At 38.0% G+C, this 17,828-nt stretch overlaps 1 protein-coding gene across 1 annotated transcript in view; it reads right to left on the bottom strand.

Moving 5' to 3' along the window:
* Window positions 1–1,269: 1,269 nt before the first annotated feature.
* The window catches only part of LOC124607211 (peptidyl-prolyl cis-trans isomerase H), a 39,600-nt gene continuing 23,041 nt past the window's right edge, over window positions 1,270–17,828 (bottom strand). Inside the window, exons 3-4 of the mRNA XM_047139480.1 lie at window positions 15,965–16,060; window positions 1,270–1,658 (exon numbers count right to left, since the gene is read on the bottom strand). Of these exons, the coding sequence (XP_046995436.1) occupies window positions 1,461–1,658; window positions 15,965–16,060 (294 nt within the window). The 3' untranslated portion in view covers window positions 1,270–1,460. The remainder of the gene's footprint in view (window positions 1,659–15,964; window positions 16,061–17,828) is intronic.

Consider the following 17,828-nt stretch of genomic DNA (forward strand, 5'->3'; position numbering starts at 1 on the left):
AAAGAAAGTGGCCACAGCATAATCATGATGAAGATGAATAAGAAAGGGCAAAACTTATCGAGAATGCTGAAATAAACATCCTGGTTCTTGTTCACAGTAACCCAAATGAGTTGGTCCAAGTAATAGTAAGAAAAACACTTCCACGCCTGCACAGAACACCCTCTGACCTGAGCTACAGCCTCCTAACACTGTGGTTTAAGTGCCTCATTGGACCATCACTGTGGTCAATGCCTAGCATCATTTGAAAAGAGAGAAAATCATAACTTGTCAGACACACACTACACACAGTCCCGTTTCTGTGTTGCTTGATCCACTGAAGACATGCACTGTTATGTGTTGCTGTGAGCAATGACTTTTTGAAAGGTGCGCAACTACATATGTACAATGCATTCAGTTCTTTTTGCAATGTTTGCTCGGAAATGCTTTAAGATGGACCTCCACTCTCTGACAGCAACAATCCCTGTCTGGTTTCAAATCGATTGTGGTACACTATTCCTCGTAGACCGACATGTACAACAAGCCAGACTTACACACCACAAAATCAGGCAACTACATTTTAGGTGTGGTATGCCAATCTATCATGTCTCCACATCATCCCATCTTACTGCACTGGTTCTATACAATTGACTGACACGTGCACAGCGCAGCACTGCCACGACTTGTGTCAGCTGTAATGGGTCATATTACTAAGTGGTACCAGTTGCATACCATCTACATTGTTCCAAAGTGACCACTATGTTCTTTTAAGAATTTAAGGTGCTGATTAGTATTTTGTCCAGTGAGATCATGAATACTTATTCTATATATTAATGCTGACATCAATTGCCAGCATCTTAAATAGATGTGGAACAGTGAAGCACAATTGAAAATAATAACTATGTCTAGGTTTAATGAGTTACGTGGTTAGAAAATGATCTTCAGGCAAAAGGAATCCCAAAGCATATAATATTACATTAAGAATAATGAGGAGAAGAGTTGACTCTTCACAAATCCTTTCTTTAGAAGAGTAGTCTTCGCAAATATGTAAACAAAGCCCATCACTTTTAGTCTCGAAGGTTCTAAGAAATGCTTCAGGAGCACAAAGAGCTTTGCACGTACACCATCCACACTGTGCACTGAATTATCACATTCAAATACTGCAAGGGAAATAGTCCATAAATACTTAAAAGGTAGCTTTTTAAAAAAATACAGTTAAATACCAAAGGTTTCCTCAAGCATATTTACTATCATCAAACATTTCATTTAAGCCACTGACTGTCAAACACAAAATGGAATGAATACCAATGTTTATTATTTAACTCACAAATACTGATGGAATCGTACGACAACAGAGCAGTTCTCCATCACCTTGGTAAGTCTGATAGACTGCTTTCCAGTGTCTTCAGCCCGGAGTTCAAAAACTTCACTAAATTTGCTATGGTCATCCACAATTACCAGGCCACCATAAAATGGAATGATAGTTACATCTGCCCACATTGTGATATTACAACAGGTATTTTTGGTTTATTATTGGGGCCTGTAGGGACATTTTCAATCTTACGCATTACTAGAAGTCCATCAATCACACGACCAAAAACAACATGTTTACCATCAAGGAAATTACATTTGGCACATGTAATAAAAAACTGACATCCATTTGTGTCTTTTCCACTGTTTGCCTGAAAGAGATTGACAAGACAATTAATAACAAATGTGAAATGCATGGAACCACTTTATATGAAAATGTCACATAATAAATAAGAATAATAACAGACTTCCAACTGTTCACTCTTCTGCAATGGCCTTTTCTTTCAAGTTACAAGTTTCACAGCAATTGTGGAAATTTTATTAATCCTTTTTTGATCACTTGTTTTCACCTAAATCCACCAAACTTTTATTTAATTATTTTCTAAATTATTTTGATGTCACGTTTCTCTGAAATACGAGGGTTGGAACTTTAACAGTGGCAACTATTTATTTAAAGCTCGTGCAAAATAGATAAGTGTATCAAAGTTTTACTGACCTTCAAGGTAGTCACAGCATTGTGTATAGCACATTGCCAGCGTTGTGGAAGTCGTAGGATACTCTTAGCAGTGCCAGTTGTGTTGACATTTCGAGCGGCGTGGTCTATTGCCCGACGAATTTGTAGCAGCTCTGAAGTGAATGCCGTGAGTGTTTCCTTCAGTTTAGAAATCAAGTTGAATTCATGAGGGCTTATGTCAGGGGAGTGCAGTAGGCGGTACAGCACTTAGCAGCCCCATCAGTCAAACAAATCACTAGCAGCTTGCAATGTACGTGCTTGAGCACTGTCCTGCATAATGATGGTAAGGTCTTACAGAAAGTGTCATTACTTCTTGTGTTCCAAAACTGAACAGCATAGGGACAGAGACACTTTCTGCAGGACCTACCCATCATTTTGCAGGACAATGCTCAAGCACATAAAGTGCAAGCAGTTACTGATTTGTTTGACTGATGGGGCTGCTAAGTGCTATACCACCTACTGCACTCCCTTGACTTAAGCCCTTGTAAGTTCAACTCCATTTCTAAACTGAAGTAAATACTTCACGGTATTCGCTTCAGAACTGCTACAAGTCGTTGGGCAATAGACAGCGCCGCTCGAACTGTCAACACAACTGGCACTGCTCAGAGTATCCTATGACCTCCACGTCACTGGCAACGGGTTATACACAATTCTGGTGACTACTTTGGAGGTCAGTAAAACTTTGAAACCCATATCTATTTTGTAAGAGCTGTAAATAATAGTTGTCACTATTAAAGTTCCAACCACCATATTAGTCTTTCCACTTATGATTTAGAATCATCATATTAATTTCTGCTGATAATGAAATAAAGACAGAAAGAAGTATACATCAGCTCAGAAAGTGGCGTCAGAGCTACAATGCTGAATGTGTAATAATACAGCACTCTCAAGCAAAGTGTTCTACAAATACTGCCATGAAGGAGAGTCTTCAGAAAAGTGGAACAAGTCAAGTCATACATTAACAGATAGAAGTAATTACTGCAAACTATTTCTGTGACATACACTAATGCTATATTATGATTAGTGCTAATCAACTCACACACATAATTATGGGAATTAATTTTAGTTTACATTACATATGTATATTAAGAGAAAGTAACTACTCTGATAAAAGATACTGCCTCTCCTCTAAAAGTACTCAACCACTGTTCTTTAATTTTTAATTTTATACTTCAAACAAAGCATTTATGTAACTTTACAAAGAACACTATCAGCTGGTTATATGCTGCCTAAGTCCATTTCTGTGTAACACAAATATTAGAACCGACCAAACTTTACATTCCTGATTCTAACAATTCTGAAAAACTGTAAAATGAGTTTTTTTTAATATCTAGGGTTTTCAGTTTCCTGCCTTATGTCTTCTAGCAACCTGCTACAGTCTTTTACACCACAATATAAATCTCCATTCTGAGCACTATAGAGGGATTCACATTTTATAAGGAAATGGTTGTGAATAGCACTGTTCATCAACCACAAATGCCATTAGAAGATAAGGAAAGTTCTGGCAGAATGTAAATAATTTAGGAGTAAAGGAGACCACTCACCAAATAGCAAAAGAATTGAGTTGTAGACCAGTACACACAAAAGAGAAATAAAACTTGCTTGCTTTCAGAAAAAAAAAATGCTTTGATGAACTTGAGACACTCCCTCTCCACACAAACGTGTACTAGGGCGGAGTGGAGGTTGTGTCGGCTCGAGTGGATAGAGTAAGAGGCAAAAGCAGGAAGAGGAGTGGGGGGATGGGTAGTTAGTGGCTTGGTGAGAGGCGGCAGATTTGCTGTCTAGGAATGTGGGATGGAGGGGTGACAGACAGATGCATAGGCTACGCATGTGCTATGTGGGTATTGGAGCCAGTGTGGTGTGGTGTATGATGAGGATGATGTGGAGGTGTGGACTGGCAGGGGGTGACTAGACAGAGGAAGGTGGAACTGTTTGTTAGGGGGTACGGTGATGTGGGTTAATGGTTTATATATGAGTTGTTTAAATGATTCATATGGTGGAGCCACCTCAACTTCTAATCTATCAAAGTGCCTAAATGAAGATGAATTCCTGGACCTGTTGAATGGAAAGAATACCCTACCAAGCATGGAATATACACACAAAGGAAACTAAAGAAAGACAAAACTACCATACTGATAAGCAAAAAAATGGGCCAGCAACAAAATTCACTTCAAAAATGGAAACCACATAGTGTACAAAGTAAAAGGAATTCTCCTTTAGGAGCAAAAAACACAAAATGAATAAATCAAGGAGGAAACCAGCAGAAGACTAGCACATCCACAGAGTGTATGCCTAATTAAAAGAAGTCAATTAATATCACACTTAGGCCTTAATCTGAGAAATAAATTACTGAGAACGTAAGTCTGGAGCATAGCACTGTATGGAAGTGAGTCCTGACTGTGGAGGAAAAAAGAGAAGAGAATTGAAGCATTTGACCTGTGCTACAGACGCATGTTGAAAATTAAGTGCACTGACAAGATAAGTAATGTCATCCATAGAATTAATGAGGATAGAATTGATGAGGAATACACAAACTAAAAGATGGGACAAGATAACAGGACTGTTCCTTTTTTAAGATTTCAGGGAGCAATATAGTCGTCATATGATTAAGAATTAAGGTGTTTGCTGTGAGCCAGCTTTAAGACTTCAATTATTCTCCTGACTGTCTCAGGTACATATGTTTTTGCATCTTTTATCGGTATACTTCTGTCTTCAAAAACCACCACAGTTCTGACAAGTCACCCTACGTCCTAGGTTTAGGTCATACTGTAGGTCATGAACAGAAGCTAGTCAAGCACTGAACCTTGGGAGACATGATATTTAATGTTTCCTTGCTCTGGTTATAGTCTTGTTCCTTTGATAGTGTGACATCTGTTCGCCATTATTAAGATGTGGCAGAGCCCTGTTTTTTTACACATACCATTTCAGTTTCCCTAGTTCAACTTTATGACCTACACAATCAAAGGCTTTAGAAAGACACAAAAAATGCTACCACAAAAGTTTTTGTTTGTTAGTTCTACCAGGATTGAGTTTATTAGCACATATACTGACTTCTCAATAAAGACACTGTTGTTAAACGCTTATCTCAAAAAGGTGGCTAAACATTCTGTTGTAAGCCACTTTTTCAAAATAAAATTGAGAAAATGATGAGGGAGATGGGTCTATAATTAAAAGTCACTTGTTTAAGCGCTCTTTTGTAAGTGGGAATTACTATTGCATAACTCAATCTTTTAGGAATTAGACCCAGAATCATCAACTGAAGGCTAATTCAAGACAGACACTACAAAGTAAAAACATGACTTTAATACTCTGGTTGAAATATCATCACTGACAGAAAATTATCTACAGTCATTGCTATACAGTGACCTAATGGGTTCATGCAGTCTTTTACAGTTGATCTGGGAAAACCGATGTTTGAGCCGCTTTTACTTGCTCCATCCCGTATTTGTTCTCCTCGCTGTCTTCTTCCATCATTTTTGTCTACTCTTCCATCCCTTTCCTCTTCTCCCCTATTAAAATTCTTTTATTCACCACCTTCTTCTTCTTCTTCTTCTTCTTCTTTTCTTCTTCTTCTAAGTGTATTCCCTTCTTTCTTCCTCTGTTCTCTTTTGAAATCATATCTGGAGTACTTTGGTTTTCTTTGCCATTTCCTCCCATACACTATCATTGCAACATAATGTTTCTTTCCACCTTTTTTTCGTACTGGTTCTTCCACACTTTTCCTGCTGCTTCCATCACCACTGTTTTGAACTTTCTTCTTCACTCCTCTAAATGTTCATGTCTTGATATGCTGCTCCTTACTATTTTCTGAAATTCTACAAATTTCTTTTATTTTGTCTTCCAGATCCTGTATTTCTGTTCCATTTTCCTTTTTTTAATCCCTGCAAATACCACTACCAAAAGGTATTACTAAGGTACTACCTTGGCATTTGTGACTGTTCTCTACATCTACATCTATACTCTGCAAGCCACCTTACAGTGTACGGTGGAGGGTACCTCTGGCACCACCATTATTTTCCTCTTCCTCTGTTCCATTCACGAATGGTGCATGGGAAGAACAACTGTCGATAAACTTCCGTATGAACCCTAATTTCTCTGACTGGTTGCATTGTAGTATTTCGTGAGACATATGTGGGAAGAACTAATGTGTCATCCAACTCTTCTTCAAAACTCAACACTCTGAATTTTTTGTAACACTCTCACATTTACTACACTATCCCATGATGAAATGTGCCCCTCTTTGTTGGATCTTCTCTACAGGGTGAGTGAGGAGGAAAGGTATATGATTTGAGGGGGCGATAGTATTAGTGATTCTGAACAAAACACTATATGAATGTGTGCCATATTCCAAATGTTTCTGAGATAGATGTAATGTAACTTTTGTACATTTTCCTGAATAACTCAAGAACTGCACCTCCAGTGAAAATACATTGCAGTACAAAACTAAACTACATTAAATTTCCTACAAAATAGGTTCCACTAATTTTTTTCTCTAGAACTAATAGTTTACATAGAGAGAGCGTTAGAATATTGAAAATCTTGCACTGTATTTCTGTAGGCCACTTTGAGGTAGTTTCCCAACTCGACTGACAACAAGTGTCCTGTGAAAAATCGTTCGTCTCAGCTTCCATGACAATACTGTGGTATTTTGTAAACAATATCAATATCTGAGAAACACAGAAAATAAATAACAATGTACATTAAATGTGTCCTATCTCAGAAAACATTTGAAATAGGACATGTGTCCATATGGAGTTTTTTGTTCAGAATCATTAATATTATCATTCGTCAAAGCAGGTACGTTTCCTCCTGATTCACCCTGTATATCTTCTGTTAATTGTATTTGGTATGAGTCCCAAACTGATGAACAATACCAAAAAAATTGGTCGAACAGGTGTTATGTACGTCATTTCTTTCGTAGATGTGTCCTAGTAACATATTATGTAGTCTGCCACAGATTTACTTGACAAGTCACAGGCATATGAAGTTACCATATGCCTCTCCTACTTCTTAAACCTGGTCTAGCTGACTGTTGGTCCATTCCTTTTAAAAAGTCTAATAGTTTTCATTCTTCCTTGTCCATTCTTCGTCATTCTTCTACTGCTAATATTTTCTCATACCATTCTCTTTCCTTACCCATTTGTGCATTAGATCTCTGGCATTATCATAATATTCTATCCAGTTAGTTGTCTCTGCATTTAGTCTTCACAGTCCTCCTCAACTTGAGATACCTGCATATACCTGCAGAATTTCCAAACCTTTCCCTTTCACTTCAGCCTTCATTGTCCAGTCACTTATTCCCTTCACCTCCTCTTTCATATCTCCTGCTACTCCATGTCTTCCTTCTTCCTCATTCCCACACCAGCACAGCCTACATCCACTCCTTGATTCTCTCCTTCCTTTACCCTTCAATCTGGTTTCTGACAATTCTAGTCTATCCAATCTCCTCCTATTCACCAAGTCCACCATTTCTTTCATCTTCCCTGTCAAGAACTGTATATTCAATCCATAAAATCTTAGTCCCTGGGAATAACTGGGTCTTCTTCCATTATATCCATTCTTTCAGAGGCTTGTTCCTTGTCTGAAACAATGTTTTTTACCCAGTACTGGATTGCTGAGTTCACCTCAGATGGATTTGCTATCAAGAGTTTCCTCTCCATCCTTTCTGGTCCATGGGAGATACTTTATTTCCCTCGTACACCTCAACAGCATTTGAGGATAATAATTAATGTGACTGTATAACATTTCAAATTATATAGAAACCAAAGTTGACTTTCTTACAGTACATCTGCTTGATAACAGATGGTGTGAGCTGCTTTTATCTCCTCACTACGTGAATTGTATCACTTAATGAGAAAGCAAGAAGCAAATTACAGCATTTGTTATTATGCAAATGTACTATGAGTGAATTAGTTCAAATTCCAACGTAATTTTAAACTGAAATTATATCGGCACACATTCATTACTATTTTCCTCATTGTCCTATTGAAGCAATAACAAGAATAATAGTGAAATAGATCAATTTATTATGTATGTAATAAGCAAATGAAAACTGAAAAGGATGATTGCTGTATATGGGTAAACATTTCTACTTATGCAAGTCTTTTAGTTCCAAAGAACAATTAATGTTTATTAGTAGCTTTCATAAGGTTTTGTTTTGGAACATTGACTTAATTTTGAATTTAATCGAAACCAAGGTTATGAAATACTGTTTATGTCTTCTTTGCTCACCTGTGAGAGACAAATAAATCTGTGGCACCATTAAATCCTGTTTAGTATATGTGTTTCTTGATCAATTTTTTTTGTACAACAGTTTGCAATGTAGTATTATTTTAAGGGTAATATGTTTTTATACCTGAAGTTTCTTTTGTTGTGATATTACCAAAAGGAAAATTCACTTCAGAAAAATGTAAATTACAAGGAAAGTATTGCTAATAATAGAAACAACAGATGCATCAGTCACTCTTGATGTGGGGTTTGAGTGACCTGCCCCATCTTTACAGCCTTCCTCAACTTACATTATGAAGGATATACTAATTCTGAAAACTACTTGTGGATATTTCTATTTTTAAATGTGTGTGTTGGTAGTACTTGGATTTTTACCTCATGAGGGCAATTAGTAAGACACCAGGATATGATACGAAGCTCATTGTTTCAGATGTCAAAGCTGAAGTCTGAAGGGAGACCATTTGGAGGGGAAAAGCTGGGATAAGAAGCTCACACACTGAAAGTAACAAGACTAGAGTAAGACTACTTCACTGGGCACATGCTGCAAACTTCAAGATTATGAGCACATACCTTCCTCAGGCGGACATTCACAAGGCAACATGGATATCACCAAATTTTAGAACAAAAAATCCAAACAGGCCATGTCCTGGTAGACCAACGACATAACAGAAGTGTAAAGAACATGAAAACCATAAGAGGAGTCGAGGGAGGCACTGGCTACCATTTAGTCGTGACAGAGGTACAACAATGAATAGCTACAGAAAAGCCAAAGGGGGGAAAGAGCATAAGAGAATGAAATCCTGACACAGACCAATTTGAAAAATAATGAAAAGGCACAGAAATTTGTCATTATGCTTAAAAACAGATTTTGAATTTCTAACAATGGAAGACAACTTTTTTTTAAAGTGGAAACAGCAGCAGAAATATGTGGAAGAAGGAGGAAGAAAGATTAGTTGTTCTCATCAGAAGAATGTGAACAAAAAATGAAAGAAAGGAAGATTCCATAAAAGCAAAGAAGCATATGAAAATGCTAACAGGGAAACCAAAAATCTTCTCAGAAGGAAAAAGAGGGAGCATGTGGAAAGTAACTAAAAGAACAAAAGAGGATAAAACTGCTTGGAATGCAACATATTTTCACAGGTGACTTAGGTTTTTTGAAAGAACCAAACATACAGAAATTTGGAAGGAATATTTTGAGGAACTTTTAAATGTCAAAGATGGAAGTACAGAGATGGAGGAACTACATGAATATTATAATGTAGAGCCCTTTGTTCAACAACGAAAGAGACAGCAGAAGCAATCCAAATACTAAAAAGCAACAAAGCTCCAGGGAGAAACAGAATACCAGCTGAAGTTCAGGAAAGAGAGACAATTCCTAAACAAGTACACTAACTTGTGACCAACATTTGAAATGAGGAAAGAATGCCAGCTGAGTGGAAAGGAGCAGTCACAGTACCAAATTCAAATTCAATTTTTATTATCACATAACATGCCTTATACAACCAAAGATTGTGACATAGGTGACTTGTCAGTTTTACACTATATATAATAATACTAAAATAGACCATAAACTAATAATATATATGATGTAACATCTTTAGAGAGGTATTTTAATTACAATTATAATGCATTGTTGCCATTCATGAAATCGTCTACACTATAGTAACATTTATCTTTCAGATATTTTTCCAGGTCTCTTTTGGTACCTTTTACATTTGGGTCATCCATATCTTTCCATATTTTATTTACAGATTTCATGCCCATATAATACGGGATTTTTTCATATGATTTTAAACGGTGGGTAGGTAACATGTAGCTCGTTCTATATCTAGTATCATATTGATGCAAGAAGAAGTTGCCCTCAAAAAGTTGTGGGTTTCTTTTCGTGAAAGTGAGAGTTTCATAGATGTATATGCTTGGAATGCTCATTAGATCTAGTTTTACAAATAAAGGTTTGCAATGTTACTTTGGTTTTGCTCCCACCATTGCTCGGATGATTCTTTTTTGTAGTCTAAAAGCTCTAAGTAAATTTGTTTTTTCAGATCCCCAGAAAATTATACTATACCTAATGACTGAAACAAAATATGCATTATATACAGTTTTTCTTACAGCTAAATCAGTAATACTATACAAGATATTCATAATATATACAAGGGTATTCAGTCGACCCAGTATGTTGTCCACATGGTGACTACATAACAGGTTTTTATTGATTAACACGCCAAGGAATTTGACATAGTCTGCAGTCTCTAATTTTTTGTCCATATACCTTATTTCACTTATAGACTGTGCAGAGTGTTTAGTGGTAAAATGAACAATTTCTGTTTTTGTAAAATTTAATGTCAAGAGTGATAAGCAAGATTGCAGAAGTTATAGAGGCATCTGATTAATTAGTGCAGTCTACATAGTGTTCTCCAAGATTCTCCAGAAAAGATTAGAACTGCATTTGAAAGAGGCGATAGATGAGAAACAAGTGGGATTTATGAAGAAACGATCCACCATTTATCAGATAATTGTATGGAAGGAAGCCGTAGCAAAATACTGAGGATACAACTACACAATGGTAATACTGTTTGTTGAGTTTCTGGAAGCCTACATAGCGTAAACAGAGAGAAAATGTGAGAGAGAAGATTGAAATGGACAGAGAATATTCCATGGCTTTTGACAGAAAAATAAGAGTCAGGCAAGGAGATGGAATGCAACCACTCTTGCTCAACATAATCATACAGCAAGTCCTGGACGAAATAAACAAAGCAGAAGAGGGAAGTAGGGGATAAAAATTACTGTACTGGCCTCTGCAGTTGATGTATCATTAATCGTTGAAAATCTAGATGACCTAGAAATAATGGCAAGAAAATTATTTCAAAAATCAGAAAAGTTGGTTTAAAGGTAAATAAGAAGGAAACAATATTTATGATGTTAGAAATAAATTATCAGACAAAAAGGTGGGAAACCATGCAGATTGATAACAACATGTTTGAAGAAGCAGAAGAGTTTGAATGTCTGAGGTGACGATAAAACTGGAATGCACAGCATCATATTCACTCAATGAATTATTTCTCTGTGGGATAGAAATACGAAGAATATGTATGTAGTCAGACAGAAGGATAAAAGTTTTTGAAAATGAAATCCTGCAGAAGATGTTTGGGTCAATTTGTACGGGAGGAGAATGGCAAACAAGAAAGAACAGGGAGCTTTGGGATATATATAATGAACCAGATATTATTGCGGATGCCAAGACAAGGAGACTGAGATGGTTCAGCCATGTCTTTAGAAAAGAGGAGGGATCAAGACCGAGAGAAGTGTTCGAGAAGAAACCCAAAGGCTGAAAACCTTCGGTGGAACACCAATAATATGAGAAGACCAGGTGGCCGAGATCTTCAAATACTTGGAGAAAGGGAAGGAGATGCCAAAGACAGAATATGGTGAAGGAGGCTACTTGACAAGGCCAAAAGCCAACTGCAGCAGTCTGTGGGACCAGGAGAGTAAGATTAAGATTAGGTACAATTACTACAGCACGTTGTTTTCCATGGCTTAAACCTGCCTAACCTATGGATTGTTTGCAGTATCAAAGTCATAATTTCATGACTTAATATGGATATGGAGAGTTAACAACCACAGCTCATATCTCTGTTTAGAGATTGGTTAGATATATCATGCGTGACAATATCAAAGAAATAGTGGTAGTCACATATGAGGTGTGATCAAAAAATTCAGTAAATGAATCTATTTAGTAGCAACTGCTGATGTTACTACAACCGTTTGAAGTAATTTGCTTGACAGCTTTATCTGTTGAGACAGGCAATGTTAAGTTGGAACACATTCTGACTTAGTAAGCATCAAGAGAATATAGAGTGAGGTTGTGTTTACCATGTCTGTCGCGCATCATGAATTTAAAATGAAGCATGAACATTCTGTTTCAAGCTGGGTAGAGGGAGGGGGGCGCCAAAAAAGCTCATGAAATCTTGAAATTGGTGTATGGCAATAATGCTGAGACTGTGAAGACTGTTTAGAAGTGGTAAGAAGACAGGCAACATTCAGGACATCCATTAACATAAAAAACAGAAGTAAATGTGAAAAAAGTGGCAAAAATTGTTTGTTCAAACTTGTGAAGTTCTATTTGAGAGCTTACTGAAGTCCATAGCATCTCGCACAGGTCCATGGAAAGCATTCTGACCAATAATTAATGATGCAAGTGAGTGCAAAATTTGTTTCCAGGCTTTCGAGTGGTGAGCAGAAGGAAAATTGTGTGTCAGTTTGCACGGAGTTGAATGGTCATCTTCATTCACATCCAGACTACTTGTTCAAACTGTAACTGGAGTTGAAACAATGTACAAAGAAAAAGGCCAGAAAAATGGCCCAATGGCTTCCTTCTTCATCAAGACAATACACCATGCCACACCTTGATTTTAATTCATGAGGTTTTGGATGGAAATATGTTCCTATCTGTCCACATCCACCTTACATGCCAGATTTAGCACCACATAGTTTCTCGCTCTTCCTAAAATTTAAAACTGTGCTTAAACAAAAACATTTTGACCCCATTGCTGACACTGAGAGGGCCATGACAGAGCAGCTGAACAACCTTCCAAAAGAAGTTTTCCACAAATGCGTCCAGTCATGGATTCAACAATGGGATATATGCACTGCTAGCCATGGACAGTGCTTTGAAGGAGATTAAATCAAATTCCATGTAAGCTTATTATTTTGTTCATAATAAAACTATTCACCAAATTTTTGGATCACACCTCGTATTATGAAACAATAAAATGGAGAATATTAACTCATACAAACTGATAAATTTATATGCATCCAATGTGATTACACATCATCATCTTTTTTTTTGTCCCAAATCAGCGCAGAGATGACATGGTTATAGTCTGTGCAGAATGACTTAGCCAGTACATGCACAGACGGCAGGGCACGTATGGAAGAACAGTAGTGGTGGGGGTTACGGACAGGTGTTTTACGGGAAATGCCGAGCACTGAGTCTAGTCTCCATTCATATTTTTTGTAAATATTAAGTGGGGCCCCTCCATGTCCACACTTGCATGGTGACTGTTCAAAAAGCTCTTCTGTCACCTCTGCTTTGGTTAGTACCTAAAAAGAATTTATTTTAGCCCTGCTTGTTAACCAGTGACTTTCAGAGAAGCGCCATGAGTGGCAAATTCTGTGTAAAACCTACACATTTCTCTGGCTGCTACGATAAAATCTGCTTATTTTGCCAAAACACAGCGGACTTTACAGTCTCACTTCACTAATGTATCATGCAGACACAACTGCGAGAAAATTCTGAAACAGTGGTTTATTAAGTGAGGAACTGAGGAAAAGTTAGGCCAGCAGCTTACGAAAAAGCACATCCTCAGCACAAAAAAAGTGTAATGTCTTCACTTACGTTGTTCCAAAATCCACAGCATTTCTCTTTTCACCAGCTATCAATGGCCCTTAAAAATTACATTCTTTCATCGAAAAAGTCTGTAGTTAGTGGAATAACATGGTACATGACGAAGTTTATGTGCTATCATTTGCCAAAATATCGTTTTGATACGTCAAACTGTGTATGAACATGAGGAATGTTGCAGATATTTTACTCTGGCTTTATCGCTGGCACGGCGCAATCACTAATGAGTGCACTGTGTCAGATCAGTTTTCTTGAGAATGGTACAGATAGCTATCTCTGTCCAAATCCAAAGAAAAATTCAATATGCAAACTAAATTTCATACAGAACAACGTATTATGTAATATGCACCAAGCACAAAATCATACTGACCTCTATTTTTAATTGCAAACTTTTCCAAGTTTTGCGAAGTGTCTTACTTCCATGTAAATATCACAATAACTATCACCATTTGCTGTGTCATCCAAACAAGACACAGCTGGGCCAAAAGCACCACAGACAAGGCGCTAAGATGTGAGCTGATTCCAGTGCCATAGAGGCTTGCCACTTGCGTGAGTTCCACCAGCACCATGGATGGTGCTGAGGATGAAGATATCGACTTCACCTTGGCCAATTGCTGGTCGAGTACAATCCGCCAACAACCAGACGACAATGGACAGAAACCGTCTCAGAAGATAGATAAGCAGCTCTCACTCATTTGGTTATAGGTCATCATCCAGGGCTGACTTACACAGGGAATATCATTTAGTGAATTCTTAGAAGTGGACAGACAATTGTTGTAAAATTGCATTTGCGGTGTACCGTGAAGTTGACCTACGATTATTTACGCTTAGCCATTGAGGGCTTTTTTTTGTGTTATATTACATGCAGTGTTGCAGACTTAATCATTCAACAATTCACAAAGATATGTAAACTTTTTAACTCATTTGTCTAACCTTGTTACTAATCTCTTGGAGTGTCATAGAATCTTCATTCTCCTATCCTGTTAACTGACCCTGGGGCATAACTGCATAATAGTGGCAGGGAGAAATTGTCTGAGCAGTGTACTGCACCAGAAGCCATTTCACGAACTCACAGACTCAGCCTATTGTAACGATAGTGGCAACTTGGCCTCTACAGTAGCAGTGATGAGGCCTTCACAACACGGGCAACAAGGGTTTACAAAACCATTAATGAAACGATGGGCACATCATAATGAACCTGACATATAAAGCTATAAGTAAAGCAAAAATGACTTTTTTTGCCAAACATTTTCTGTAAAATCATTTGAGAAATACTGTGGGGTGTGCACCTCAATTCTGTCATCACTGATCAGCCAAAAGCTGGAAAACACTTGTTGGCCACCCTTTCTGAACAAATGAATGAACTCGCTCAGAGCTTTGGACGAAAACTGGTCACTGTTCATTGGCCGCCGTACCCTGCACAGACTCTATTAATGGATTGGCAAAGTTAATTGAAGGGGGTGGCTGGATGCCCTTTCTTTTGCCACCGTTACCCCCTGGGATGAAATTTGCACCCCAGCTGTCCTGTGTGCAGTGTTGCTCATGTGAAAATGAGCAAAAGTTTTCTAAATGTTTGTAAATCATGTAACAGAGACAGGACATGGGTCCAGCTCTGGTATCCACCTAGTGAGATGTGGGAAACTGCCTAAAAGCCACATCCAGGTTGGCCAGCACAATGACTCTCGTCGTTAAACCACAGGGTGTATTCGATCTGGGCTGGCACAGCTCCCATCCCAGAATCACTGCTTTAAAACACATTTATCCAGGCAGGTTAGGGAAATAACACATAATATAAACTAATCTCTAGAGATCAAACTGGATTAACAGTAGAACACTACACTGTAATTCATTATGCAAGAGTCATCATCAGTACACAAGTATTCATTTGACTGGGTGCAATACGGCTACTGAAATCTATTTTATATTTCTCATGCTGTTATAGAAATTAGTTTCTTGCATGAAAGATTGACCAGTATTTATTTTAGTTACTGGTATATCTTGTTTCTCTGCATCAGTGCCCTCTCCCCACAGTATCTCATAGTAGTAATATTATGATTGGTTTCTTATTATTTTTTTCATGAAAACTGTAAATATGAAATATATTAAACTGCAGATATTAGTAAACAAAGTAGTGGAAGGAGACACTGTCATGCCTACCTTGCTGGTGGTGTTAAGAGTCAAAGTTGTACGGTATCTTATTCTTTTAACCTATTTACTTTCTGAATTTGAATGCTGTATTATTTAGTTCCTATAAGACACACAGAAATGTATTGGTTAGTGCTGCACCAAAGGTTAACACTACCTATAATACATACCATAGACAGAAGTCCTGGTGCATCATGTTTCAGATTGAAGTTCTCGTCAGGAAAAGTGCCACCACCATATACACTCATCACACCAGTTCCATCTCCCTGAAACATACCGGTACAGTTGATTAATCAAATACATCCTATATTAACCCTTTCATGGTTAGTTTACTTTCTGATCATATATTCAAAACACATTACATTAAAATTACAGTGTTGTCTAACTTAGAGTTAACAAGCAGAGCAGTACATAATATGAGGTATTTTTTGTTATACAAATGCACATAATCAGTGATGATGCAAAATATTACCCTAAGTTAATTCAGTGTGATGTTTTTAAATAACTAAATGAAAGAAAGATTTAACAAAACAAAACAAAACAAAAAAAGTTCAAATGTGTGTGAAATCTTAGGGGACTTAACTGCTAAGGTCATCAGTCCCTAAGCGTACACACTATTTAACCTAAATTATCCTAAGGACACACACACACACACACACACACACACACACCCATGCCCGAGGGAGGACTCGAACCTCCGCTGGGATCAGCTGCACAGTCCATGACTGCAGCGCCTTAGACCGCTCGGCTATATCAATAACAATATTTATTGATTGAAACATTGTTCGTGGTAGAACTGACAACAATATAAAAGTAGAAAACATTTGTTTGATTGGTTATGGTTGTGTGATCAACGCAAAACACGAAGGAACACAGAGGGTATAGTGCAGTCAACACGATAATACAAAGTCCCCCTTAGCCACCCATCACAGAGCCAGTACTTTACTTTGCTTGCAAGCCACAGTGACTCACCTGTTCAAATGCTTGCTCTTTATTCTTGGTAGTGTATCTGTGGATGGTCTGAATGCTGAACCTGCCTGTCAAAGGCAATGGTGTTATAACTGTTCGAGGAGTATTTATCACCGTCAAAACAGATTTTCAATGTCGAACTGAGAAGCCACCATCTGGTGATTTGAGTTGCTATCATCCTGTAAACATTGTATTTACTTGTTACCCCCCATTCATGTAGTGGAGTGACTGGTCCCATACCTGCCTCCCCTCCCATTTCCCTTTCAACAGCAAGTGTCTGTAGCTGCTCCATTCAAGCTCTGCATCTGGCACCACATTGGCACAAAACGTGTGACACTTTCAAACAGGCTCCAACATTTTACTCATGAGGCACCCATTGTACCAGCTCATAAAAAGCAGTTATTCACAGCTTCTTTGACATAGGAAGCAGTCTGTATCACAGTGCTTGTTTTGTTGCACCACATGGCTTGTTTACACATTAGTATGTGTTTAGTAATTGGACATTCGAAATAAGGGGGGAGGGGCAGAGACCAGGAAGAACTCAGGGTATTACACACACTGCAGTAATCAACAAATTAGAGCTGCTGTCCTCCACTGAAACCGACGACAAACTATTGAAACACAGTACACTTGTTGGGAAGCCTGCTGTGCCCTGTGTTAGTAAAAGTACAAAAGGGTAGGAATCTGTTAACTGCCAACAAATAATCTCCCTTAGGTAAGAGAAGGATCTCCTTGTGCACTCAGTATGTATTCCTACAGGACTCAGTGACTGCTAGCTGACTGTGGTGCACAATAACTGTTGCCTGTGCTCCGAGGTCATACTATGATTATTCCAGTGATTTGCTGAGAAAATTGAGAAAACCAGCCATGCTCACATAATTTCACCAAAACGTATTAGCACACCCTTCTTCTGAGTCCTATTAAAGGATTTAACCAGAAACTCAGAAGGTTCAGTGACAAGATAGAGCGTCTGTCCCTAGACTTGCACCATGGGGTTGAGAACTGTAGGGTTCCAGTAAATGGGTCAGTGGCACACTACATATCAGAGGCTGCTACACAGGAGGC

The sequence above is a fragment of the Schistocerca americana genome, chromosome 3, assembly GCF_021461395.2.
Source record: "Schistocerca americana isolate TAMUIC-IGC-003095 chromosome 3, iqSchAmer2.1, whole genome shotgun sequence".
Lineage (NCBI taxonomy): Eukaryota > Metazoa > Arthropoda > Insecta > Orthoptera > Acrididae > Schistocerca > Schistocerca americana.